Raw genomic sequence first — 27,121 nt, 5'->3', positions numbered from 1 at the left:
GTCTGTATGCGACTTTTTCATGCGTTTATTTAGGGAAGTATAAAGAAACAGAAGACCATGAGGGAAGGGAAGGGGAAAAAAATAGTTAGACACAGAGAGGGAGGGAGGCAAACCGTAAGAGACAAATACAGAGAACAAACTGAGGGTGGATGGGGGCGGGGGTGGGGGACAGGGCAAAACGGGTGATGGGCATTGAGGAGGGCACTTGTTGGGATGCGCACTGGGTGTGGTACGTAAGCGATGAACCACAGGAATCTACCCCAAAAACCAAGAGCACACTTTACACACTGTATGTTAGCCAATTTGACAATAAATTATATTAGAAAAAAAAGAGGAAGTATAAAGAAATCCACCGTTCAGGTTTCAGCTTTATTAGCCTAAACGTCACTCCCTGTGAGAGGCCTGCCCTGCTCTCCCTGCGAAGACTTGGTCCCACCCCTGCCTCTTTGTTTGCTTCCGTCCTGCACCTGTAATTATGTTCCTTGATCAGGAGTGCTGTCATTGAAGGAGTGCTGCAGGGTGGCAGAAAACACCAGAGTCCGAGAGACCTGCTGAGAAGTGACTGTCTGGATAGGATCTGACACGAACTTGGCTTAGTCCTGCTGTGCTGGTGGGAATGGAAAGAGAGAAGCATTAAGGCTTAAAAAACGTGCTCTGTGGAGTGCAGAGTACCTGCAGCCATTACTAGTGTTTCTAGTTATGACCTCTGGGTGTTTTATGGAATACAGTCGATTGTCTTTTCTAGCAGCTTTGGACAATCAGTAACTAGAAGCTTATGTTTTGCGGTTTGCATTGCAAGGAAAACTTTCCCACGAAAATGTGTTCCAGCCACTACAAAGTGATGCAGAATGTTTAATATCTGAATTCCACTTACCAACAATTGGTAATTATCTGCAGCTTCAGCTAAAGATGATGTTTTGGGGTGTATTCCATGTGAAAAAAAAAAAGACATCTTTCGCCCTAGGGATGTTCAGAGAGTAGAAGTTTAATATCTTTCAAAAGAGATGACTTTAAAATGAATTGATTCCACTTCCTGCACTCAAACCATCGATATTTGTCAACAGATAAGCAAACCACCAAAAGTGCTTGATATACAAGCAAAGGCTTTTTTCTTTTTTTAAAGAAATATTTAGACCGTAGAACTTAATGTGTATTTACTGAAAAATAGGTTGGCATTTTAAAAAGGCATTGAAAATACATGAAGTTTTGATTCCCATTTTTTCTAATTTGGCATAATGTTTGAAAATGACTCTTGAGGGGAGCCTGGGTGGCTTGGTCGGTTAAGCGTCCGACTTCAGCTCAGGCCATGATCTCATGGTCTGTGAGTTCAAGCCCCGTGTCGGGCTCTGTGCTGACAGCTCAGAGCCTGGAGCCTGTTTCAGATTCTGTGTCTCCCTCTCTCTCTGCTACTCCCCTGTTCATGCTCTGTCTCTCTCTGTCTCAACAATAAATAAACGTTAAAAAAAAATAAAATAAAAAAAAGAAAACGACTCTTGAAGTTTTACTCGTCTTAATTTAATAGAATTTTAAAAATATAGATTAGTGTTTTAAAAAATCAGGGGCGCCTGGGTGGCTCAGACAGTTAAGCGTCTGACTCTTGGTTTTGCCTCAGGTCATGATCTCACAGTTTGTGAGATCGAGCCCCATGTTGGGCAGTGTGGAGCCTGCTTGGGATTTTCTCCCACCCTCTCTCTCTGCCCCTACCCCACTGGTGCGTGTGTGCTCTTGCGTGCATGCCCTCTCTCTCTCTCTAAATAAATAAACTTAAAAAATAAAATAAAAAGTTGATATCCATGCCAATTGAATATCATTCCAGTTAAGGGACTCGTTAAGATCTACAATCAACTTTTGAGGTACATGAGTAAAGTTGTTGCCTTTCTTCTTCCCATACTTGCTATCCAATTGTATATTCTTCTCTCGTTACATATGTAAGGGTCTGTCATTTGGGTGCTCATATTTTGTTACTTTCTCCTTTATTTTTGTCCAGCATTCGTTTCCTCTTCTTCTAGTTACAACCATTCCCCTTTTTCTGAGGAAGCTGCCTTCACTTTTGGTCTGGATGCCTTTCGTTCTCCCAGGGTGCCAGCAAGCTTTGTGAGACTGCCTTCTCAGCCGCACAGCGCCTCACTGCACCTGCACATCTGAGTACTGTTAGTTTTCTTTTTTAAAAATAATTTTTTTAAAAGATTTATTTATTTTTGAGATAGGCAGACAGACAGACAGAGACGGAGCACGAACAGGGGAGGGTCAGAGAGTAGGAGACACAGAATCTGAAGCAGGCTCCAGGCTCTGAGCTGTCAGTACAGAACCCAATGCAGAGCTGAAACTCACGAACCGTGCAATCGTGACGTGAGCCGAAGTCGGACGCTTAACCGACTGAGTCACCTAGGCGCCCCTATGTTAGTTTTCAAACTGGACATTTTAATGGATAAAAAATTACATCTCATATTTAAAATATTTGTTTTTTGATATGTAATTATCAATTATTTAACTTTTTCCTTTTGGGAATTATCTATTCACACCTACAAAGGAAAATTTAGTAGTTGAATTAAAAACCTTATTGAATTTAAGGAACTCCAAAGAGTTGAACCAAATTGTAATGATTTTCTCTTATTTATCTCGTATATTCAGCAATTGAAGGTTAAAACAACATCTTGAATGCACTGTTGGACTCAGTCTTTAAGATTAAAAGCTTTTTGGGGGGCGTCTGGGTGGCTTGGTCAGTTAAGCGTTCGACTTCGGCTCAGGTCATTATCTCACGGTCCGTGAGTTCGAGCCCCGCGTCAGGCTCTGTGCTGACAGCTCAGAGCCTGGAGCCTGCTTCAGATTCTGTGTCTCCCTCTCTCTCTGCCCCTCTCCCACTCACGCTCTCTCTCAAAAATAAATAAACATTAAAAAATTTTAAAAATTAAAAGGTTTTGGAACTTAAAATGATTTCTTCCCATTTGTGTACATTCCTTTTCCAGACTGATATGTGGACTATTTTTATGTTGTGGATCCTAACATATTGTTTGGTGAAACTGTGAGAAGGACAGGCTTTTTCTAAAGAGCAGGAGCCTGGAGGGTAAATTGCATTTTCTTATACTTCTCCCCCTGAGAAGCGGAAGTGAGAGGCAGGCAGCTTGAGTCAGCCGAGGCTCTCTGTCAAATGCCCTGGAGTCCTGGGAGCACTTACTGACAAGTGTTGTAGCAGGGATTTTCTGGTATTAATCACCTTACTAGAACATTCTTGCTGAGTAAGCTGAGTATTGGGGTTATGATTATGTAGGATAAACACTGAGTGATGACTATGATTGCTTTCTTTTACCAGCAGGTATGGTGGAAATCCACTGGGAGAGATCTGTAGTTGGGAATTTGGTGATGACTTTCTTCATTTCCTGTGTCAACTGGCCTGACGGGTCTGATGGGTGGCTGATTTCTCTTCCTAGGTTTCTCACATCTCCGCTTATTGCAGGCTAATTATATTTTCTTTAGTGTCTCTTGACATCTTTTCTCCCTTTGTTTCCCTCATTTATATAGTAAAACACACACGGAGTTTAAAGCATAGTATAGTTGAGTAGGTGTGTGTGTGTGTGTGTGTGTGTGTGTGTGTGTGTGTGTGTTTATGTGTTTTTGTTTTTTTGGAATTTGAATGGTTAAACAAGGTTGTTATAGCTTTGTTTATCAGTATACAGTCTAGGAAGTTAAAATCCTAGGGTGCATTTCTAGTTTGACATGGAATGTTGTCAGTACTTACCCTTCAGGTGAAATTCAGTAAATTGACATTCACCTCCAGTTTCTTGAGCAAAAGTATTTTAAATAAAGACGCTTGCTTAATGTATTTGTCGTCTGCTACTGTCTCTGTCTTCTGCACAAAATCTGCTGCTTTTGGACATGAAGTCATATACTAAGGTGTTTTGCAATTTGCTTGGTAATTACATCTCTGTTGACCTCTGGAAGAAAAGTGATTTTGTTTTTAGCTGTTGTTTAAGCAGATGTCCTATCCGAGAGAGCAGCATAGTGCAGACCTCATCATAAATCGAAGGGGGCGGGGTTTAAGGAGTGCTTCATCATATTACATTGTGTCCTTTGGGAATGGGACCTAGAGCTGCAGCAGCGCTCCTCAAGGGAGGGATTGTCTGAGGAGCTTCCAAGGACCAGCTTTCTGTGTAATAAGTATGGTGGGTACTAATCAGTTTCCCTTCCATTGGCTTTATCTGTAAAGCTTTTCAGAACAGCATGGATACTTATCTGAAGAAATTGTCTTTCTTATTGCATAAGGCATAGGTATGAAACCAAGAAGCAAGTCAAGACTTCTTAGATTTCAGTTGAAAAAATACAAAGTAGCCATTCGCTGTCATTTCAGTAGCTAATTTGCCCATGTGGGAATAGTGCTTTGAATAAGGTAGTTATAAAGGAAAATTGTATCTATAGTATTTAGAGTGGTTTGTTGTTTTTCATTTTCATGCAGCCTTGAGAATTTTTGCATGATGTTTGATCTTATTTACTGTTGAAACATGAACTCTAAAATATACTTTTCTTTTCCTATAGGGGAGAAATGAAATTTTCCAATACAGGCTTGGACTATTGTCCCTCATCGTAATCTGAGCATTTTATTTTATTTTATTTCATTTTATTTTATTTTAGAGAGAGAGTGCACTCACTTGTGTGTGAGTGGGGGAGGGGCAGAGAGAGAGGGAGAGAGAGAATCTTAAGCAAGCTCCATGCGAGCCCAATGCAGGGCTTGATCCCACGACCCTGGGATCATGACCTGAGCCGAATCAAGAGTTGAATCCTCAACCAACTTAGCCCCCCGGGCATTCCCTATTCTAATTTTTTTTCTTTTCCATTGATCTAAGTTATGTAAAGTAAAATATCTGAATGAGGCTTTTTTATTAAAAAAAATTTTTTTTTAACGTTTATTTATTTATTTATTTTTGAGACAGAGGGAGACAGAGCATGAATGGGGGAGGGTCAGAGAGAGGGAGACACAGAATCCTAAACAGGCTCCAGGCTCTGAGCTGTCAGCACAGAGCCCGACGCGGGGCTCGAACCCACGGACTGCGAGATCATGACCTGAGCCGAAGTCGGCCGCTCAACTGACTGAGCCACCCAGGCGCCCCTGAATGAGGCTTTTAAACCTGGACTAGTAAGGCTTTTAGAGATGATTTTAGTTGATTTTAATTAATAAACAATAAGGCCATTATTAAGCAGAAACTTGCATTTGAATATTTATTTTTATCCCTGGCTTCATAATAACCAGCAACTGGACCCACCTTCACAAGAGTCTTTGGGACATAGTGACTTGGGTATATTGCATTTACTTCCAACTCACCGAAGATCATACTGATTTTCTTAGCCCCATCAATGTTTCTGGGATTTTATTGCTGCTTGGACTGAAAATCCAGAATTTAGTCCTGATTTTTCCCCACTTTGATCCCCTGTATTCATTCTGTTGCCACATCTTTGGGCTCACTCTTTGAAATATTCCCAATTGATAGATTTCCCTTCTGTGTTACTAAAATCCGTTTTTCAGCACTCAGTGCTGGATTCCTCAATCAGCAATTCCTCAATTGGTTTACCTCCTCTGTTACCCTCCTTTTACAACCAGCCCTGCAGAGGCTCTCAGATTAAGTTTCTCATACTTATATTTAATGTTTTGACTCTTGGTGCTCGAGACCCTGCAATGACTCCTGCTTATCACTCTTAGGTTCCAGCTGACTTGTTTTCTGTTCTGTGCCTGAGGTTCTTCTAATCTCACCTCTCAGTTCCTGGCTTGTGGGTGCGGGGCTCTCAAAGTTCTTTCCTAAGTGGATTGTTTGGAAATTGGAATTATTATTATTATTTTTTTTAATTTTTTTTTCAACGTTTATTTATTTTTGGGACAGAGAGAGACAGAGCATGAACGGGGGAGGGGCAGAGAGAGAGGGAGACACAGAATCGGAAACAGGCTCCAGGCTCTGAGCCATCAGCCCAGAGCCTGACGCGGGGCTGGAACTCCCGGACCGCGAGATCATGACCTGGCTGAAGTCGGCCGCTTAACCGACTGCGCCACCCAGGTGCCCCGGAATTATTATATTTTTAATGTAGAAACAATTATTTAAGAGACGTGGTTGAGTTAAAAGCTATAACTCGAAGGGCTGTGTATCCATATGTAGCTGATTTCTGGCTTCTGGGAGCCAGGAGCCATGTTGAATAGGGAGGCAGGGGAAGAATGGACTGTTTTTTCCATGGGGTCATCTAACATGAGGAAGAACTTAGAGTAATTTTTCCTGTGTAAAAAGGTAGTCTTCAGCATTTGATTTCTCTTAACTGTCTCCCAACCCTTGGAGCTACTCCAAGGTAAATCATGCATTAATTAATTCAGTAATTATATTGTTACTAAAAATAACAGTAGTTGCTTTTTACTGAACACTTTCATGTATGATTTTTCTTAAAAATATTTTTTAATGCTTATTTCTTTTTGAGAGGCAGAGCATGAGCAGGTGAGGAGCAGAGAGAAAGGGAGACATATAATCTGAAGCAGGCTTCAGGCTCTGAACTGTCAGCACACAGCCCATTGCGGGGTTCACGCCTATGAACTGTGCAATCATGACCTGAGCTGAAGTCGGGTCCTCAACCAACTGAGCCACCCAGGCCCCCCTCACTTAAGATTTTTCTTTTCTTTTTTTCTTTTTTTTTTTAATTTAATTTTTTATTTTTTTAAAATTTACATCCAAATTAGTATATAGTGAAACAATGATTTCAGGAGTAGATTCCTTAATGCCCCTTACCCATTTAGCCCATCCCCCCTCCTACAACCCCTCCAGTAACCCTCAGTTTGTTCTCCATATTTATGAGTCTTTTCTGTTTTGTCCCCCTCCCTGTTTTTATATTATTTTTGTTTCCCTTCCCTTATGTTCATCTGTTTTGTCTCTTAAAGTCCTCATATGAGTGAAGTCATACGATTTTTGTCTTTCTCTAACACTTACGATTTTTCTAATCCTTACAGCAATCTTTCATGGTACTTTAAAGTCATCTCCATTTAATAATAGAGGCAGGGTGAAGTTTAAGCATGTGCAGCTATTGATTTATAAACACAAGTCTTACAAATAACCTATGTGTTTGTGAATCACTTGAAAGATTAAGTACTGTGTGAATGTTTGTTAAAGAAATATACAGACAACCTCCATCCTTTCTCCATGTCAGCTCCTCCCTTGCCGTACATAAGCACCACTGAGACACTGTTCCTGCTTTTAAAGACTGTGTAACTTCAACAGACCTGGTTTCTTTTGCTGTTCAGAGACTTTTCAGTTTGATAAAGTCCCAGTTGTTTATTTTTGCTTTGGTTGCCTTTGCTTTTGGTGTCAGATCCAAGAAAAATTATTGCCAAGACTGATGTCAAGATGCTTACTCCCTATGTTTTCTTCTAGGGGTTTTATGCCTTCAGGGTTTATTTTCAAATCCTTAATCTGTTTTGAGTTGGTTTTTGTCTACTGTGTAAGATAAGGGTCCAGCTTCATTCTTTTGTGTGTGGCTGTCCAGTTTTCCCAGCACCGCTTACTGTGGAGACTGTCATTTCCCCAAGCTTGCATTCTTGTTGGGAGAAGTATGCAATAACCAAATAAATAAGTAAATGCTACTGTGTGGCACATCAGGTTATGGTAATTGCTATGGAGAAAAATACAGCGAGAGAGGAGAGATGGGGAAGAGATGGGGTGTTGTGGTCTTAAATACGATGGCCATTCTGTTTAAGAGAGGAGGTGACATTTGAGTTCCTGATAAACACTAATGGGTTACATTCCTGTGAGAAGGAAATTGAGCAGGTTAACCTGTGCTCAGTGGTAGATTTCAACTGTGTTTAGCACGTGTCACAATTTTCTGTCTTGCTATTTTAAAATTTAATTTCCACAAGAAATAAGTATATGGGGTGGGGGTGAAGGAAAAGAGGACCATTCCTGATGGTGGGGTGTCTGGGAGAGGATAAACCTAAAAGGACTGGTAGGGAAATCTGCTTGTCCTTAATTGCCAGGGGGAAGCTGTGCCCTGTGAAATCAAGGGCCACAGGTGCGTGATGGCCTTTGCCATCATGTGACCTCAGACTATAGAAGTTGTTTCTGACATCATCAGTTGACAAGTAGAATAATAGGTTTTATTTTGACAGCAGAAGATTATTGCATGGCCGGGCTTTCATAAACACTCTTTAGGGCTTTACATCTGGGAGGCTTAAACCTAATTCCCTCACATTGTAGCACTAATGCTTTGTGCTTGTCTGTCTCTTGCAGCTTTGTAGGAAGCTAACCTCAGGATGGCCAGCTCAGCTCGGGAGCACCTGCTTTTTGTGCGGCGTCGAAATCCCCAGATGCGGTACACATTGAGCCCAGAGAACCTTCAGAGCCTCGCCGCCCAGAGCTCCATGCCAGAGAACATGACCCTACAGAGGGCAAACAGCGACACAGACCTGGTGACCTCTGAGAGCCGCTCCAGCTTGACTGCCAGCATGTACGAGTACACGCTGGGGCAAGCCCAAAACCTCATTATCTTCTGGGACATTAAAGAGGAGGTAGACCCCAGTGATTGGATTGGACTGTATCACATAGGTGAGTGACGTAAGATGGACTTGCATGTGATGTAGAGCATATGTTTTTACTCTGACAGTATCCTAGTTTGTATTTTTTCCTGGAAAAAAAAATCACCCACATACAAATAAACTCAGCAAATTCTGGGAATTTTTTTCCCCAGAAAAATTAGAGTCAAAAATGATAAATACCTTTGCTGATATGAATTTGTGGTTACATTTCTACCCTGATTAAATGCCAGAACCTGCAGATTTTACAGTGTTTTCTCTTAAAGAAAGAAAAATTCACATTGCCCTTGATCAGTAGTCCCATTTTGGGGAGGAGGCGGATATTAGCTTTTACCTATATTTTTGAACTGACTGAAAAGAAGTCTAGGTTTAGATAACTGATGTGAGAAAATGTTCTGTAGTTTCTAAAGATTGAATTCCATGAAGAACAACCTGCAGTCTGTGGTGTCTTTTTATATCAAAATTCCTGATGTGTGCTTGATCAGTTAGGTGAAGAACGTGTCATATTCTCTTAATAAATGACTTAGAAATAGGTTGCTGTTTGTTTTCATAAAAATGTCCCAGCTGTATTTAGCTAATTTGTACCTGTTATTCATAGGTGAGCGAATGATGAATGGCACATGCCAGAAAATATAAAATTTGTTTTGTTGAAAGCAAAAATCAAAACCTATCAACCAGGCTTAAAGAAAATCTAAATTAAACGTGATAATGGGACGCCTGGATTAGCATCCAACTCTTGATTTCAGCTCAGGTCATGATCCCTGGGATCGAGTCCCATGTCAGACTCTGTCCTGAGCATGGAGTCTGCTTAAGGTTTTTTTTTTTTTTTTCCTCTCTCCCTCTGCCCTTCTTCCTGACGCACAGGTGCTCTCTCTAAAACAAACAAACAAACAAACAAAATCCTTAAAGTTGGGGAACTTTTTCACTCAATGAAGGGAATTCTTTTCAAAATTTAACATCAAGTATTTAAAAAAAAAATTTTTTTTAACGTTTATTTATTTTTGGGACAGAGAGAGACAGAGCATGAACGGGGGAGGGGCAGAGAGAGAGAGGGAGACACAGAATCGGAAGCAGGCTCCAGGCTCTGAGCCATCAGCACAGAGCCCGATGCGGGGCTCGAACTCCCGGACCGCGAGATCGTGATCTGAGCTGAAGTCGGATGCCTAACCGACTGAGCCACCCAGGCGCCCCAACATCAAGTATTTTAATAGAAAGACATCGTTGCTTTCACTGTAGATTATAAGCCCAGCATTTTGTTGTTGTTTTTTAATGAATAAATTAGGGGGAAATAAAAGACCTAATCATTTATGGCAGTGCTCCTCAATCGGGGGTGATTTTACCCCCTACAGGACATTTGGTGATGTTCAGAGACATTTTTGGTTGGCACAGTTGGGTAGGGAATGGGAGACCAGAGATGCTGCTATACATCTTGGAGCGTATTACAGAACAGCCTCCCACAACAGTTATCTATTAGTGCCACTATTGACAAATTCTGATTTAAGGCAAAGTAACATCCTTTCAGAGATTTTATTAAAATGTTAAGCCCACTAAAATTGATGTTTCTCAGCAACAAAGAATTGTATTTGACTAAAATAAATTCATTTGTATTACTAATGCAACTCCTTATTAATCATGCTGGATAACAAATCTAAAATGGCAAAAAAACAAAATTCAGGAATTTTTATATTTTCCTCTTATGACAACAAAACAAAGGGAAAAGTCTTCAGAGTTCAGCATTTTTACCCAAGTGTGTTTAAATATATATATTCAAAATTAGGAAGGGAGGGTTTTAAAAATTATATTTTTATATCTGCTATCTATTATATTCACTGAAAAAGTTATAGTTTTGATGTGACTTTAGAAGTAATTCTTTTTATTTTGATATAACTTCACCATTTTGGATTTCACAAAACTGTTTTATTTTTTCTTTAATATGTACATTTTTTTTATATGTACCTATCTTCAAGTTCACTAACTTTATTTTTGCATTTTCATTCTGTTGTCAATCCCATCCAATGGATTTAAAAATTTTACTCATTTGACTTTTCACTTATAGAATTTGCATTTCTTTCCCTTTTTATAGATTTTATTTTTCTTATGAGATTCCCTTAATCTTATTAGATTTCTAATGAGTATGTTAACTCATTCAGACCATATTTTCCTTCAGTTATTTGAATTGAACTGAATTGAATGTAGCTGCTTTAAATTCTCTGCTAAATCCAGTGTCTGGGCCCCCTAAGGGGCAGTTTTTGTCGTCTGTAATTCCCTGACCGTGGATCCCATTTTCTTGTTTGTTTGCACATCTAGTAGTTATTGATTTTACACTGGCTGTTGAGAGTTCTAAGTTGTCAAAATTCTGAATTCTGTGGAACAATTTTTATTATTCATCTATTCATTCATTCATTTATTTTTGAGAAAAAGAGAGAGGGAGAAAGTGAGAGTGAAGCGGGGAGAGGGGCAGGGGGAGACAGAGAGAGAATCTTAAGCATACTCAGTGTGGAGTCTGACCTGGGGCTCCGTCTCACAACTGTGAGATCTTGACCTGAGCTGAAATCGGCAGTCAGGCACTTATCTGACTGAGTCGCTCAGGCACCCCAACAATTTTTACTTTAATGTTAATTTTTATCCAGTAGGCAGATTTATTTCTTTGCACTTTCTAGGTATGATTTTCCACCTCGTTAGGATGGATCTGTGGAAAGCCCAGTGTGGTTCCCCAGCACTTCTAACTTGATGGGATATGGGATTCAGCCTCTAAGTTTGGTCTCCCCTGTGGATTTTGTTAGGGCTTTGTTAGGCCTAGTACTTCTTCCAAAGCAGCATTTCTGATGTCTTAGCTAGATGCCTGGAATGATGATCAGGTGTTCTTTTATTTCGGCTGGGTCATAACTCCCGTGTTCTCCAGCACTGCTGGACCTCACGGAACTTCAACACACTGTCAGCCCTGTAGCAGCTGCTCTCTGGAAGGCCTTGGTAGTGTTTCCCTGCATATGCGCAGAGCAGACATTAGCCAAAGGCCTGGGGGGCATCCCGATGTGCACTTCTGGCCTCCACCCCTCCATAGCTCTTTCCTTTCCTGTGCCCTGCCTGTTGATCTCTGCATCCTCGGCTTGTCAGAACTTCCCAGGACTCCAACTCCCTGCGCTGCACTTGGGAAGTCGTCACCTGGCTGAGATCTGGGTGGTCGTAGAGTCACCTCCTGAGTTTTTCTTGTCTCTGGGATTTTTGTCTTCAGCCACCTGCTGTGCAATGTCTGCAAACCACTGCCTCACAGTTTTACAGTTGGTTACACTGGGAAGGCCAGTCTGGAACTAATTATTGGCCTATGCCCTGCAGCAGAAGTTTTCCCCGTGCTTTTGATTGACAGTAGGGAGTAAGCGGTTTCATTTTATTTTCCCATTAATAAATGGTAGTGGAAGTCCCGTATGTTTGTTAGTTCTTCTTAGTATGTCTTCTAATAGTTTTAGGTCCGTGGCAGGGAAGAGAGGGCAAGCACTGGAGCCCTCAGGCCTCTCGAGCGACCGGGATGCACACGGAGACTAACATTTGCAAGTAAAAATAGCACTTATGTAGAACTTGGTGTGCTTGGGCATGTTGTTGGTCTCAACAGGTCTTCTGCAACCAATGACTCTGAAAGGCCCAGGTCCCAGCATCTAAGACATTAAGTATGGCTCATTTCTGTAGCTGAAGGGCCACGACTGTGTTTAGAAGAAAAGCCTGACTTCCCTGGGACCTCAGAATGACTGAACAGAGACCTGGCCTTAAGCAGAGATATCCATTTCTCCTGAGGCTAAGATGGGCTATTCTGACCTCTAGACTGGAGGCAGCCTCACTTCTGTGGGGACTTTGCCATCCCGTGTGGAGAGGGATAGGTGGCAGCATTGTCATTTTTAACTGACAGCTGTTTCCAGATCCTTCTTCCTTACAGGGTGAGGGTTAGGCAGCAAGCCATTCATCTAGAGCTGGTAGGCCCTCCCCAGATTCAGGAAAGTTTTAAACTTATATGGCAATCCAACCAGTGACTAGCGTAGGAGTGGGCGGTGAGCCAGGCCTGGCCAGTGAGATGTAAAGGAAAGACTTTGGGGGAGCTTCCTTTTCCGGTGAAAAGCCAGAGCTTCCTGTAGAGTCATTAAACTTCCCCTTCTCTTGTACTCTCTGCTGAAAGGCTGTGAGATCTTGAATTGGCGCACCCGTATATCCACCGTAAGACATCAGTCAAGAGTAAAAGCCAAGAATGACAGAGCAGAAAGTTAGGATAAGCTTGGACTGTCACTACAGAGTTCTTGCTTCATGTGAAAAAAATCTTCCCCTCTTTGCTTAAGTCGTTATTGTGAAGCTTTCTTGTACCTGTTGTTAATGCTGAGCTGCTAGGTGGTATTGACATGCAGAAGGGAAAAGGAGGGACATCAGCGGTTTGCGAGGGCAGGAGAGAGTGTGTGGGCGACTGCAGTAGTTACTACTCCCGGGAGTGTGCCCAGCACTGTTTCACCAGAGTTAAAGACTACCAGGTTGTGTTTTATAAAAGCAACAAAAATCTGATACCAAATTTTTGAAAGTAGTAACTCCAAGCCATACGGAAATTTTCAAAAGTTTAATAGGACCAATCATGTGAGGGAAAGAATCTATGAAATGAGTAAATTAAGTAACCTGAATATATACCAAACCGTTTTCTTGGGCATTGTTACGTGAAAGTGGTGAGGGGATACATTTGGAGAAGCTGAAAGAAAAGAGGAAATGCAAGGCCAGGATGGGGAAAAGAATTTCAGCGTACAAATGACGTCACCAATTTAAGGCTGTTATGGCTAAACAGAAAAATATTCTCTCAGGCTCTGACATAGGTGCACGGAGAATCTAGGGTTCCTAACAATAGCACATGTGTCAGGTAGAGATTCAGACTCCTGTAGCTCTTGGTAGGAAGCAGCCACCCCTCGTTAGCTGGATCCTGAGAAGCCAGGCTGTTTCCTAGCAACGCCTAGTTTTATTTGCGGAACAGAGAGATGGTCTCTATAGAAATCAATCCCAAAGGGAAAGGATTTGGGTGGAACGTCTGGCCGGTGAGGTGTGGTTTACTGGCACGCCCTGCACTTTGATTGTGTTTCTCTTGGCTTACATTTTCTTACTCTCTAGGAGTGTGAGTGTTGTTTGTGTTTGGCTAATTGTTAATAAGGTTTTGCATTGTACAACTCAGTCCAGATGACTTTTAGCTAATCTGGAGAGAAAACATATACTCCTGGGTCAGAAAAATAAATTGTTCTCCAGGCGTTTGAGGCACTTTATAGGTCCTATTGGGAATACAAAGAAAACAAGTTGAAAATATCAAAGCGCCATTTGGGGAAATTTGGGGTGTGAACACAGTTCTTAAAACAGGTGCTAATTATATTTTCTCTCTCCAGAAAGTCTCACATGCACCCTGAGATTTTCACAGACGATTGCAATGTAGCTATAGCCCTGAATCTCCAAATTACAACAATTAGTGCCTCGTAAATGGTTTTCAAAAATCGCTGGATTTATAATTTATTTTGGTCTCCATGATTAGAAGTGACCTCTGACAAGATTAACACTGCCACTCATTGCTTCCTTCCAAGCTGTCTAAATAAAAAGAGCCAAATGCTTAAACATGCAAAAACACTTAGGGTACCCAACACAAACAGCTTTCCATGAAAAATCAAATGATCGCTGTTTAAAGAGGAGACAGAGCATATTAAATTCGTTTCAGGTTCACTATCTAATTCCCCTTGACCTTTGGTCTTGTGCTTTTATTTCTGGCTGTTCAAAAGGAAAACACTTCAAAAGGCTTACTTTGCTGTTTCTCATTTTCAGGCAAGTTGAAGTCCCTAAACAGAGCTAGGAAAACGCTCCTTATGAAAATTAGAAGTATATAGTGTGCTGTGCACCAACGCTTCTCAAAGTGCGAGTCTGCGATTTATCTGTGACTAGATAAGAAGTTGTCTCTAGAATGTAAATCAATGCCCTGCATCCTTCATTGAGAAAATGTCACTAATAAAAAACTAAATGAAATAATGGACTTATTGATGTAGGTATTTCATGTTCTGGCTCAAGCTTGTCTTGCCATAGACCAGGAACAAATAGTTTGCCAGCATTTCTCTGGACCACCCTCAGTGTCTGCATGCCGATTATATCTTCAAAGGTGAGTGAGTGGCACAGCAAATGTATTTTACTCTACCTTAAAAAGTATTATGGCTTATGTGTTATGATATTCTCCATATTTCTTTGCATTTGGATGGTAAAAAAAAAAAGTAGGATTGTAATAGTTAACCAAGGCATTTAGACTATGTGTTTTAGACCTTTAAGATCCCAAAATTTAAACCGGTATTTTATAGATAAAAAACTAAGGTTCAGAACGGTGAGCCATACAGCTAGTTGGGAGTGGTCAAGGCTGGAACTTAAGTGTCTTGTGTCTCAGTCTTCATTTTCCCCCCTTGTGTTGCAAAATGGAGTCCAATGTTTTCCACCCTTTAGTTATTTACTCAGCACCTTCTTGAGTTTTGCCAGATTGGATTACCCCCTGTACTATTAATATTTTTCTTTAAACCATCTGATTAAAACAAACAAACACACAAGCAAACAAACAGAAAACTGGTTATCTACCCTGACTTTGTTTTAAGTAGTAAGGTCTGGGACAGGTTTTCTGTGTTAGTTATATTTCTTTCCAACATACATTAACTGTTAAAAAAAAAAATAACTTTTGTCTGTGCACCACCAAGATTATCACCCAGAGCATACTTTGAGAAACTCTGGGGTTATCAGTGGTTAAGAACACAGACTCTGCAATCAGACAGACTAGTAAATTCAAATACATTTACTAGCTTGAGTGAAATATGTAATATTTTTCAACCTCCTGTCCTCATCTGTAAAAAAAAAAAAAAAGAAAGAAAGAAAAAGAAAAGAAAAAGGAAAAGTACCAGTATGGTAAGAAATAAGATACTATGTATAAAGTGCTCAGCAAGGTGCCTGGGCTTTTTGTAAGGTCCTGCTAATTGCAAACTATCATCCTTTTAGCTACTGTTAATCATTTTCCTGGTGGTCCGAAGCTGCACTGCAAACTTATCCACTGGTTGAATCCACAAGAAGAGATTTCTGGATTAAAGTGACATACCAGGCCTCTTCTGCTCACAAAAACCAAAACCCAGTCCTTTGAATCAGAGTTCTAGAAATTACATAAAGCGTTTAAAATTTCAATACCAAATAATACAGGATTTTAATGTGAGCATCATGTAGGTTCTAAACCAACATGCTTTTAAAGGTGATGGGAAAGCTGCAGTTTAATCCAAAATTCAATCAAATGGAACAAAGAATTTATGTATGAAGTATTTAGTTTTCAGAATAGCTATCCAACATAGCGAAGAGTGACTGTTCTTAAGCTCTTTGGTATTTTGGCATGATTGCTGCCAAAGAAAAGTTGTTTCAGGTCATGTGTTTGCATTTTAGAAAATGCTTTTAGAAACTAAGAGCTTTGAACATGAAGTGGTTTTTGGAACAACTTAACTCTAAATTACTTTTTGTTACCTAGTTGTACTAGTCAGCCTCAGTCAGATTATGCTGTGCAAATGAGCTAACCCTGAATTCTCAGTGACTTAACAGAACAAAAGATGACTTCTTGCTAATGCTACATGTCCAGCATGGATTGGCAGGGGGTTTACTTTGTACTGTCATTAAGGCATGCAGGCTCAGCATCCTCTTGACTTTTGCCATATTGGATTCTTAAAGGATCTGCCATCTTGTCATGACACCATTTGTAACAGGAGGCCTCTCCAGGCAAGTGTTCAGGGAAGAGAGCACTGGAGACCCCCATACCAGCTCTTACAGTCTTGGCCCCAAGGTGATACATTTCACTTCAGCTCAGGGTCCACATTCAGCAGTAGCCCCATGATCTGCCTAACTGCACAGAGACTGGGAAATGGGGAGAAGCCCTTGGCCATGTAGTGAGCAATCAGTGTCTCTGCCATGGTAGATGTGTCTTGCTAACAACGTGTCTGGTCCTCTAGTCTGTTTCAAAGCCTAAGACATCTATTCTTGCATGGTCTGGAAGAATAGATGCTGGGGATTTAAGAAGTGTCATACTCTGGTATATACTTTATAAAGTGTTCAGGAGACTGAATGAAAAGCACACCCAGAGCAGGACCAAGGACAGTACCTGAACTATGGATGTACAATAGTTAGAATCTGAATTCACGGCATTGCATTGGCATCGCAGACCATCACAGATCTTTCTTAGAATATGCATGTTAGAGATTTGGTTTGCAGAGAATTCCATGTTTTTAAACTGGTTATGGAAGAGTTCCCTGGATAGTAGGCAGGCTTTAAAAAGATGGATGGCTCAGTGTATCCAAAGAAGTTTTAGTATATTTTATTCCCTAACGTACTGGAAGAAAGCCATACTTGAAATAGGCATTCTTCTGTCTACGTACTGAGATGGTGAGGCGGTTTTTATTTTTTATCTGGTTATTCTAGGAAAGTTATCTGAGGTGTTTTTTTCCCTCCTCATGTAACTTGTGTCACTTTTCCTTAAAGGATACTTATATAGGTGCTATAATTAGTAAATGTGAAATGATTGTATTTTGTGATGGAGTTAAGATGGCGTTGGCATGAGGTTTAGAAATTCTTCGTTCTGATAAAACCCATTACAAACTCACAAAATAATTGCTTCCCACACATACTATTTTTATAATGTTTGTTTGAATTGTCTTTTCATGCTTTTCTAAGGACTAATGGGCACATCAGTAAGAAAATACATTTATAATGTCATCTTTTTATCCAGATATCTCTCTTAAAGTCTGTTATCAATTGCTACATCAGCTTCCTTTGGTTAGTTTTTGCTTGATATGTCTTTTGCCACTGATTTCCTTTGAGCCATTCTTTGGGATGCCTCAGATATATCTGCTGTGAATCATCTATGGTTTTATGATTTTTAATCCGATCTGAGTGACCACCTTTTAAAATTGGTGCATTTAGTGTTTTAACATTTGCTGTTATTTTTTGATATATTTGGACATATTTCCATGTCTTACTATATCTTCTGTATTACGTGCTTTTTGGTAGTTATTTTTTTGCAACCTGTTTTTGTGCCTTCCATTGAAATGATGACTTTTATTTACTCCCTATCTTCCACATTTTTCCTCATTTTATTTGCTTGGAAGTTAAACATTCTAGGTCTAGTCTGTTAGCAGTTATCCTTAGAATTTTTGTCATGTATTATTGAGTTAAAGGTTAAAATGAATCCGTGTCTTCACACGTCTCTCAAGCTGTACAAGGATCTTAGAACATACTCATTGCAATCACTTCCTTCTCCATCTTTTCTTTTAGTATCGGCAACATTTAATTCTAGGGGGTGCCTGGGTGGCTTGGTTAAGTGTCCAACTCTTTGTTTTTTTTGCATTTATTTTATTTTTGGGGGGGAGAGAGAGAGAGAGTGTGTGCGCGCACAAGCGGGGGAGGGGTAGAAAAAGGGGGACACATATCTGAAGCAGGCTCCAGGCTCCAAGCTGTCAGCACAGAGCCCAGTGTCGGGGCTCAAACCCACAAACTGTGTGATCATGACCTGAGCCGAAGTCAGATGCTCAACCGACTGAGCCACCCAGGCGCCCCTGAGAGTCCAGCTCTTGGTTTCAGCTTAGGTCATGATCCACGGTTGTGAAGTCGAGCCCCACATTGGGCTTCACGTTGGGTGTGGAGCCTGTTTAAAAGTCTCTCTCTCCCTCTCCCTCTGCCCCTCCCCCGCTCTCTCTCTCTCTCTCTCTCTCTCTCTCTCTAAAAAAAAAAAAAAAAAAGAAAAAAAGAAAAAAGAAATTCCAGCTTGTTTTAAACCCCCTTTCCCATATTAGTCATTGTTATTATTGTTGTGGGTTTTTTATAGACAGGGATTTTTCCAGGTTTTTATTCTTCATAAAAAGCCACCAGAAAACTTAGTGGCTTAAAACAACAATTTATTAAGTAGACAATAAGGATTAAAACAAGAGACTGATCTGAATCAGCAGCACTGGAGTTCATGAGGTTTGATTTTCTTACAAAACACACATGCACACACAGCAAAAGTTGCATTCTAAGATAAGTGGAAGCAAACAGAAGTTTCAAATTTAACTTCAAATTCTTGTTGATGTGCCAAACCAAAGAATATTCCTTTCTTTTTTTTATTGTTAATGTAGATAATGATAAAAGGTACCAGGTATACCTGAACTCTTCTCGTCATTTTCTCCAGTGGGTTTTCCCTGTTATGTGTTCTCTCATTCATTTTGCGCATTTATTATTTTTTTAATTAAAAATTTTTTTAATGTTAATTTATTTTTGAGAGAGAGATAGAGCACAAGCAGGGGAAGGCAGAGAGAGGGAGACAAAGAATCTGAAGCAGGTTCCAGGCTCTGAGCTGTCAGTCCAGAGCCTCATGCAGGGCTCAAACCCACGAACTGTGAGATCATGACCTGAGCTAAAGTTGGATGCTCAACTGACTGAGCCACCCGGGCACCCCTGCACCATTTATCTTTATCTTTATCTTTATCTTTATCTTTATCTTTATCTTTATCTTTATTTTATTTATTTATTTCTTTAAAGTTTACTTTTCAGAGAGACAGAGACAGCATGGGTGGGGGAGGGGCAGAGAGAGAGGGAGAGAGAGAGAATCCCAAGCAGGCTCCACACCACAGCACAGAGTACAATGCGGGGCTTGAATTCACAGAACTATGAGATCATGACCTGAGCCGAAACCGATAGTTGGACACCTAACCGACTGAGCCACCCAGGCACCTTTATCTTTATTTTAGACCAGTCTTATACTGGCAGTCTTTGAGTTAGAGTAGAGCTGTGATAACTATCAAAGTCATTATATTAATTTCTGACAGTTGTTTCCCACGGTCTGGCTGACATTACTGTTGAATTTTTGAGTAAATATAGGCTTTCTTTACAAATGTATGTACTTCATATGGACAGCACAGGAACTATGAAGAGCATCTCAGATTTTCAGTCTAAGTGGTAGGGACCAGAGTGTCATAAGTTGGATTCAATGGTGACATGAGAGAATTCTTCCTCTAAGTCCTGTTTTGTGTGTGTGTTTTTTAATTTAAAATATGAATTGTAAAACTCCCAGTATATGCATGCTCATTGAGAAAGCCTGAATTTTCTTTTCCTACATAAAAACTTAGCAGTTAACTGATCACATTTTTCTCAATTTACTGTAGTTCATAAAATCATTAGAAGAACAACACTAACTCCGTAATTATATCTAGAGCTTGAACTGGGTAGAGTCCAGCAGTAGTAGAGTCGCAAAAAGGATGGTTTTGGAGTAGGGGTGTGGGATGGGTCTGGATTCAAGTTCTGGCTCAGCTGTTTAGTTGGTGTTTGGGAGTTATTTCACCATTCTGAGCCTCAGTCTCTTATGTAAAAATGGGAATAATATCAGCCATATACATTTGCAGGGAAGGTGAAACAAGATGACATCTGTGAAGCGTACCCAAAGGTAGTTGCTTTGTAGGAGGTAGCCGCCACCCCACCCACAGGCTTTGTGGAGAGTCTGCTATTTGTCTGCCACTAGGCACTGGGATACAAACATGAATCAGCTCGCGTTTTGGTGGGGTGAGAAAGAGGAATGGTTCTGTGTGTTCAGGACAATATTACAGAGGCCACGAGAGCACGGTTTAATGCCTGAGATGGGTTCAGGGACCGGGAAGGTATAGAAGGTGCCTCACTAAGATGGTGATATTTATACTTATCATCAAATAGGATTTCTTTTTTTTGGTACTTACATGAGAAAACATCATTCTGGGGGGTGAGAATTTCATATGTACGTCTCTTTCTCATGAAGCGTTTATGTCAGCTTTACTTGAGGATTGCACCTCCTGTCCTAACCCTTTTTTGCCTGGCTGACTTATGTGAATCCTTTTTTAAATTTTCTTTTAAAGAATTTCTTTTATTTTTTAAATGTTTGTTTTGTGTGTGTGTGTGTGTGTGTGTGAGAGAGAGAGAGAGAGAGAGAGAGAGAGAGAGAGAGAGAGAGAGAATGAGTATGTGCAAGCGGGGGAGGGGCAGAGAGAGAGGGAGAGGGAGAGAGAGAATCCCAAGTAGGCTCCATGCTGCTGGCTCAGAGCCCGATATGGGTCTTGATCTCATGAACCGTGAGATCATGACCTGAGGTGAAATCAAGAGTTGGATGCTTAACCAACTAAGCCAGCCAGGTGCCCCTGTGTATCCTTTTACATAAGATTCAGAAGTCACCCACTCCACGCTGTACCCCAGAACTATTGCAGGCAGTTGGTCTGTTTTGCTGCTTCCTTAGGAACTTTTTCATATCAGTGTTTCAGTGCCAGTTACTGTGTGTTGTAATTTGCCTTTTTCCATGTCTGTCCCTTCAGTTGCACTCTTAACTCCTTCACTGTGTCCTGTGCACGTTGTATCCTGAGCACCTCAGCCAGCTGTCTGTGCTGCCTTATTCATGCAGATTACTGAATTTCACTGAAGAGTAGGTTTTAGGCTAGGGCAGTCATGACAGAAAAGTGAGTACTTTTTTACTGGAGATTTATTCCATTTATATAGTTTTCTCCTCAAAATTTTATTCAGATTATTTTTGGTATTCATTCACTCATTCATTTGTTCAACAATATTAGGCGTTTACTATATACCAGGCATCTGAAAGAATTTTTAAAATATCTGTATTTAAGATCATAGTTAAGGAGCTGTCATTCCAGTTGTTTTGTTTTTTTTTCCAGTCATCACATAATATATTGGCCTTTTGCTTCCTGTTTCTGTACCTATGGATTCTCTCTTCAATATGGAAAGAGCTATGTGTTTAAATAGAAATGAATTTATTCCCTGAATTCAGTGTGCTTGCTGCTTTATACCCTCATTCTTTTTTGTCCTTATTGTCTTGTTTCCAAAAATATGCATCTGCTGTTCTAAGCAGTGATAAGGGTTTATCTGAAAGTTGTGGGTAGTTTCGCATGAAGAATATCTGTTTGCCGTTCTAAAATGTACTACCTTTATATTCACACCATAATTACTAGACATCTGTGACCAAGTGCTGGTATAAAATTGTTGATGGATCAAAGAATGATCGATCATCTTTTTACTCCATAAAAATACGTACAATAGTTTTGGGGACTGTAATTATAGCACTAACCTATAATATTGGACACAAATATATTACTGTAAGAGTAAAAAAAACCTTGAAATTTCCAACTGAGAATTTGCGTTAAGTTAATGATAGGATTTTAAATATTTGTATACCTTTTTAAAGTGTCCAAATAGATATATTTTTTAAAGTGTAAGTCTGTGGCATATTTTTGATAGGGTGAAGCATTCCATGCAGAAAGGAAAGCCGTAAGAATTCAGCGAACATCTGGAGGACATTAAATTTTTAGTTTTGAGCTCTGTGACAGCCATTTTTTTTTTCTGTTCACTTAGCTACCAAACCCTGTCATTCCTGAGCTATTTCAAGGAGATAAACAAGGTGAACTGTGTATGCACATGCCCCAGTGTAACTGCTGATTTGAGCAAGGTTATAGGTCAGCATCTGTCAGGTAGTTTAGAATTTTCTAGTTCATCATATGATTTATTTGCCTGAATGGAGAGCTATGAAACAAACAAAATTACTCAAAATTATTTTATGTTTATTTTGATAGAGAGAGAGAGAGAGAGAGTGAGGAGGGGCAGGGAGGGGCAGAGAGAGAGAGGGTGAAAAAGAATCCCAAGTAGGCTTCATGCTGTCAACTCAGAGTCCGAGGCAGGGCTCGATCCCAGGAGCCATGAGATCATGACCTGAGCCGAAATGAAGAGTCAGACGCTCAACCGACTGAGCCACCCAGGTACCCCAATAATACAATTACTTTTTACAAATTAATTATTATTAGTTGTAAAAGTCTCTCCAGCTAGAGTTATCATGTTTGTGTTATGTGCTGCTATTGTGGAACCTCCAGAATTCCTCATTTTACATAAATTTCACTCAAATGTAGGGAAACTATTACTTATTTAAGGAAATCGAAAGCTGGTAGTGAAGTGTATTTTTCATCATCTGGAATCATTAAATATATGATCCATCTGTTGAAGTTTATTTTAAAACTTACAGGCACGGAGGCTTTAGATTTAGAAAGGAAATTAATGATCATTTACTCCGCTGGCCTCATTTTACAAATGAGAAACTGAGGGCCCAGATGGATTAAGTAATATGCCCACGGTTGCTCAGTAAAGTGGTTGGAAAAAACACAGTGTTTAATAGGAATTTCCTCCACAGTGGGGTTGCTTTTTAAAGGGAGTTAGGTACTAAAGTCAATTCCTGCAGGTGATTTTGAGTTTAGCTAAAATTACTCTCGAAAAACCCCAGGAAGGCAATAGGACTTAACACCGAGTTTGACCCAGCTGGTTTTCCTTCAGTATTGGAGCAGACTCCTGTCTTAGATTGAGTGCCAGAGAAGTTGGCTTGTGTTTAGGAGCTGTTTTTATACCCCTCGAACCCTATCCTTTGAAACTGAATTTCCACTCAGCCTGGTGGGCCCCTTGAAAGAGCTGCACCCTTCATGCTCCCTGAAGGGGCACACGCTCAGAGTCTGGAAAGGTTCCCGTGCAGTTCAGATCGTTCTCTTTCTCAATCTCTTGTCTTGTACCGACTGGGCGTGTGTGGTTACACCGGAGTGTGTGAAATGAGCATTTGCTGTGCCTCCCCTGAACATCGGTTCATCTCTGTAGATTCCATAGAGTACGATGAGTCACTTCCTTTACTGGAGGCTCAGAGAGATTTATTTTTTAAGTTGTTTTTGCTAGTTTTTATAGCACTGTCTAAAATACTCCCCCAAATACTTATTGTCCATTTGTCTGAGCAATACTTCAATGAAAGAATTTTATTTTTTTAGAGCTGTCAGAGTTTTTCAGATACGCATAAATACTTCGTTCTGTTACGTTTGCTGTTTCCTTTCTGGGGCAGCGCTCCGTTCCCTGAGGTTTTGAATCCAAGGGTTGAGTGTGTACATGAACTCCAGGCATAGGAAAGACTGAGATGATCTAATATGATTGTTTCGGTACACAATCTCCTTTGCCATAAAGTATCAAACCTACTCATCTTTCTCTAAACTGTAACTGATGAATTTATTTTTTCCTAAAGGCAGATGAGACCAACACCTATGAGTGTCCATGAGCTGAAATATTCCAAATATTCTTCAGATATTGAAATATTTCAAAATTACTTTAATAACTCTATTAAGAAAGATATGAAGAATTAAATGATGTATATGCAGAAATATTATGTATAAAAGGTTACAGGAGGACCCCTGAGCCCCTACTGTTTTCCAAAACCATGCACTTGCAAGTCTGAAAAGTCACACACCAGACCTTTTGTCAGCCTTCACCGCCCTGGCCTCCGATGCTACCTGCTGGCCTTTCGTTTTGAGGCTGTTTCTTCATTTGGCTGGGACACTGTCCTGACTCCCCTGGTTTTTTGCCCATTCGTTCTTTTACTCTTTACTGAAACTCCTTTCTTTTCTTACCCTCTTGTACGTGAATTTTCTTTTTGTTTTTTTCTTTAAAAAAATTTTTTTAATGTTTATTTATTTTTGAGAGGGAGACAGAGGATGAGGTGGGGAGGGACAGAGAGAGAGAGGGAGACACAGAATCCAAAGCAGGCTCCAGGCTCAGAGCTGTCAGCACAGAGCCCACTGTGGGGCTCAAGCTCACGAACTGTGAGATCATGACCTGAGTTGAAGTCGGACGCTTAACTGACTGAGCCACTCAGGTGCCTCTGAATTTTCTTTTTTAGTATGTCCTTTCTTGAATGATTTCATTCACTCCCAGTTTTTAGCCAGTCTGGGCAGAAAGCTTTATTTCTAACTAAGGGTGGCTGAAGCCATCCTGGCCCATGAAAGCCAGTTGGGCACATCTCCTCCTGTCTCTGTGATCAGTGTCCTCTCATTGGTGGCATGAAGTCAGCTGTGAGGGGAGCATGCATGCCACAGAGAGGGGCGCACGCTGCAAATCAGGACCGTGCCTCGCTCTAGCTGGCCCAGAACCAGCTTGCTAGCTACCCACTATCTAACCCCAGCCTCTGTCTAAAGCTCCCCAAACCATTTCTTTCTGAATATCCTATTCCTTCTTTAAACTCAGCTTATTCAGGAGCACCTGGGTGGCTCAGTCAGTCAAGCATCTGACTCTTGGTGTTGGCTTGAGGTCATGATCTCATGGTCTGTGAGAGCCCTATGTGGGTCTCTGTGCTGACAGCACGGAGCCTGCTTGGGATTCTCTCTCTCCCTCTGCCCCTCCCCTGCTCTCTTTCTCTCTCTCTCTCAAAATAAATAAATAAACTTAAAAAACAAACAAATAAGGGCGCCTGGATGGCTCAGTCAGTTAAGAGTCCAACTTTGGCTCAGGTCATGATCTCATGGTTCGTGAGTTCAAGCCCTGCATCAGGCTTTCTGCTGTTAAGACAGAGCCCGCTTTGCAGAGCCCACGTCAGATCCTCTGCCCGCCCCACCCTCCCCGCCCCTCTCCCACTTACTGTGCACGCTCTCTCTCGTATTGTTTTAGTCTCTCAGGTTTGAAAATTGCTCAAGATTTTGATCCTACCCCACTCTTGACTCCACTCCCACTCTTAATGTAAGATTTCAGTTAGCAGTGTTTCCTGGCATTGTCACCTCTTTTGATTCTCATTTCATGTGCGTCTTTATCATTAGCTTCCTAAATAATCGCCTCAATCTAACAGAGTCTAGTCCAATCCACGTTCCACATTCCTGTCAAATAGTTAGTAAATAAAAGTTTATTTTTGCCAGGCATTAAGCTAAGTGCTTTACATGTTTCATCTCATTTAATCCTCAAAACAATGTTATGGTGTAGTGTATCGGTTGGGATTTGTGACGGACTAAAAACAGCGAAACAAACCTAGCCTTTCCCTGGACCAGTAAGTGGCTGGGAGAATGGCATATGCACATTGTCCTCTAAACCACCAAGGGCCCACCTGGAGGTGGGGGTGGGGTTAGTGTTATACAGGCCACACTGCTGAGAACGGGAAGGGAGATGGAAACTGAGTAATGCAACAAATGTCTAATTTAGGCAGTGATTAGTATCCTCATTTTATAGAAAAGTAATAGGCTAAAGTTAACTAGCTTCTCCAAGGTATTTTCAGTTAGGATAAGGAAGCGTTGAAACTCTCCTGACTCTGCACCTTATGTTCTCTGTTATCCTTTGTCATAGACCTCCCCACTTATGTAGTAGAGGCTTGAGGTCAGATGCTTTGGCTGTGAAGTTGAATAGACCTATATTGGCTTTGCCACTTGCTTCCTGTGTGCCACTGGGCAAGTTACTTACCCACTGGTAACCATATTGATCTCCTAGGAAATAAAATCCTCAGTTGGATTTTTCTGCATACATACGACACAGAACTTGGTTTAGTAAGAATAAAAGAAATGTCGACTATGGTGGTGATGATTAAACTCTATTTCAGCAAGGCAAAGAACGTAGTTGCTGTACTGGCGAGTATAGGGCATAACTTTTGGATAAAGTATTTGTTGAGTTAAAAAAAAAACAACCAACACTATGTGTAGGAAGATGTGATGATGAAAACTGCACTCCAGGCATTAAAAAACATTGTTAATGTGCAAGACTGACGAAAGGGAACTCGTCCCGCATCAGCTGAGGCTCCTAGGTGGAGGGTGACAACCACTGCCACATGCCAAAGTGAGATGCTTGACCACCCAAGCAGCTCTCCTGAAGAAGGTGCCCAGAGTCATTGTCATGACCCTTGCCTGGCCACCCGGGTGAGAGAGGAGTTGTCGATTTGATGGAGGATTGCCTTGGGGGCATTGTCAGTGTGCTGGGCGGCCATTCCATCAACCATATACATGCTGGAGCGAAGTAGGGTGCTTCCCTCTACCTCAAGTCAAGTGAGAGGAATGTCAGGGGAACTGCCCTGATGGCTTCACGAGTGTCCTCTACCGTGTGAGGGACACATTGGACTGGTGTCTGATCCATGCCTGAGGACTTGAAAGGTGAGGAGCTGTGGCTGGCTCAAGGAATGTGGGCATGGCTCGCTGGCAGTGAGCTGCACTGCCTGAGTTTTTGGGATAAGAATGTGTTTTGGTGGACGAGGAGTGGGGTCTGTCCATAACAGAACTGGTGTTGGGTCACTGTCATGCTTGCTCCAAAACACTACCAGGAGGAGCTGATGTTACCCAGGGGCCATTCAGAGGGACAGGGCAGAAGACCTTGGCAGAAGGAGACTAGGTGTGCTCCGGGAGGGCCACCATTTGTGGGAAAGGGGGTTGTGAGTAACCACAGCAAAGAAACTGCAGGTGGGAATTCCCAAAATGGGGTATTTTTTCCAGAACCCAGGAAGTGTCCCCTTGTGTGAGAGAGAGAGACCCTCGAAGCTCAGAGTGTTGGCAGTAGATTGTGGCAGTGCCTCTCAATCATACCTCCTCTGCCCCCTAACCTTTCTTTCTTCCACCCACTGATAGTCTCAGAGAGTCAGAAACCAGTGAGAATTAGAGAATCCAGTGACACCCCCCCCTTTCTTTCTGAAGGCTTTCTGCCTGAAGCAGGCTTAGCTAAGAGAGAGGAGAAGATTTCATTTTAACTGAAATTTGAAGATTTAACTGG

General features: G+C 41.1%; 1 protein-coding gene across 5 annotated transcripts in view; it reads left to right on the top strand.

The window, feature by feature from the left end:
• HECW2 (HECT, C2 and WW domain containing E3 ubiquitin protein ligase 2) overlaps window positions 1-27,121 on the top strand; it is a 375,863-nt gene that overhangs the window by 128,209 nt on the left and 220,533 nt on the right. For all 5 annotated transcript variants that reach the window (XM_045480587.1, XM_045480583.1, XM_045480586.1 and 2 more), the window contains exon 2: window positions 8,244-8,558. In XM_045480587.1, the coding sequence (XP_045336543.1) occupies window positions 8,267-8,558 (292 nt within the window). In that variant the 5' untranslated portion in view covers window positions 8,244-8,266. The remainder of the gene's footprint in view (window positions 1-8,243; window positions 8,559-27,121) is intronic.

Source organism: Leopardus geoffroyi, chromosome C1 (assembly GCF_018350155.1).
Source record: "Leopardus geoffroyi isolate Oge1 chromosome C1, O.geoffroyi_Oge1_pat1.0, whole genome shotgun sequence".
Taxonomy (NCBI): Eukaryota; Metazoa; Chordata; class Mammalia; order Carnivora; family Felidae; genus Leopardus; species Leopardus geoffroyi.
This window is presented reverse-complemented; position numbering and strand designations above follow the sequence as displayed.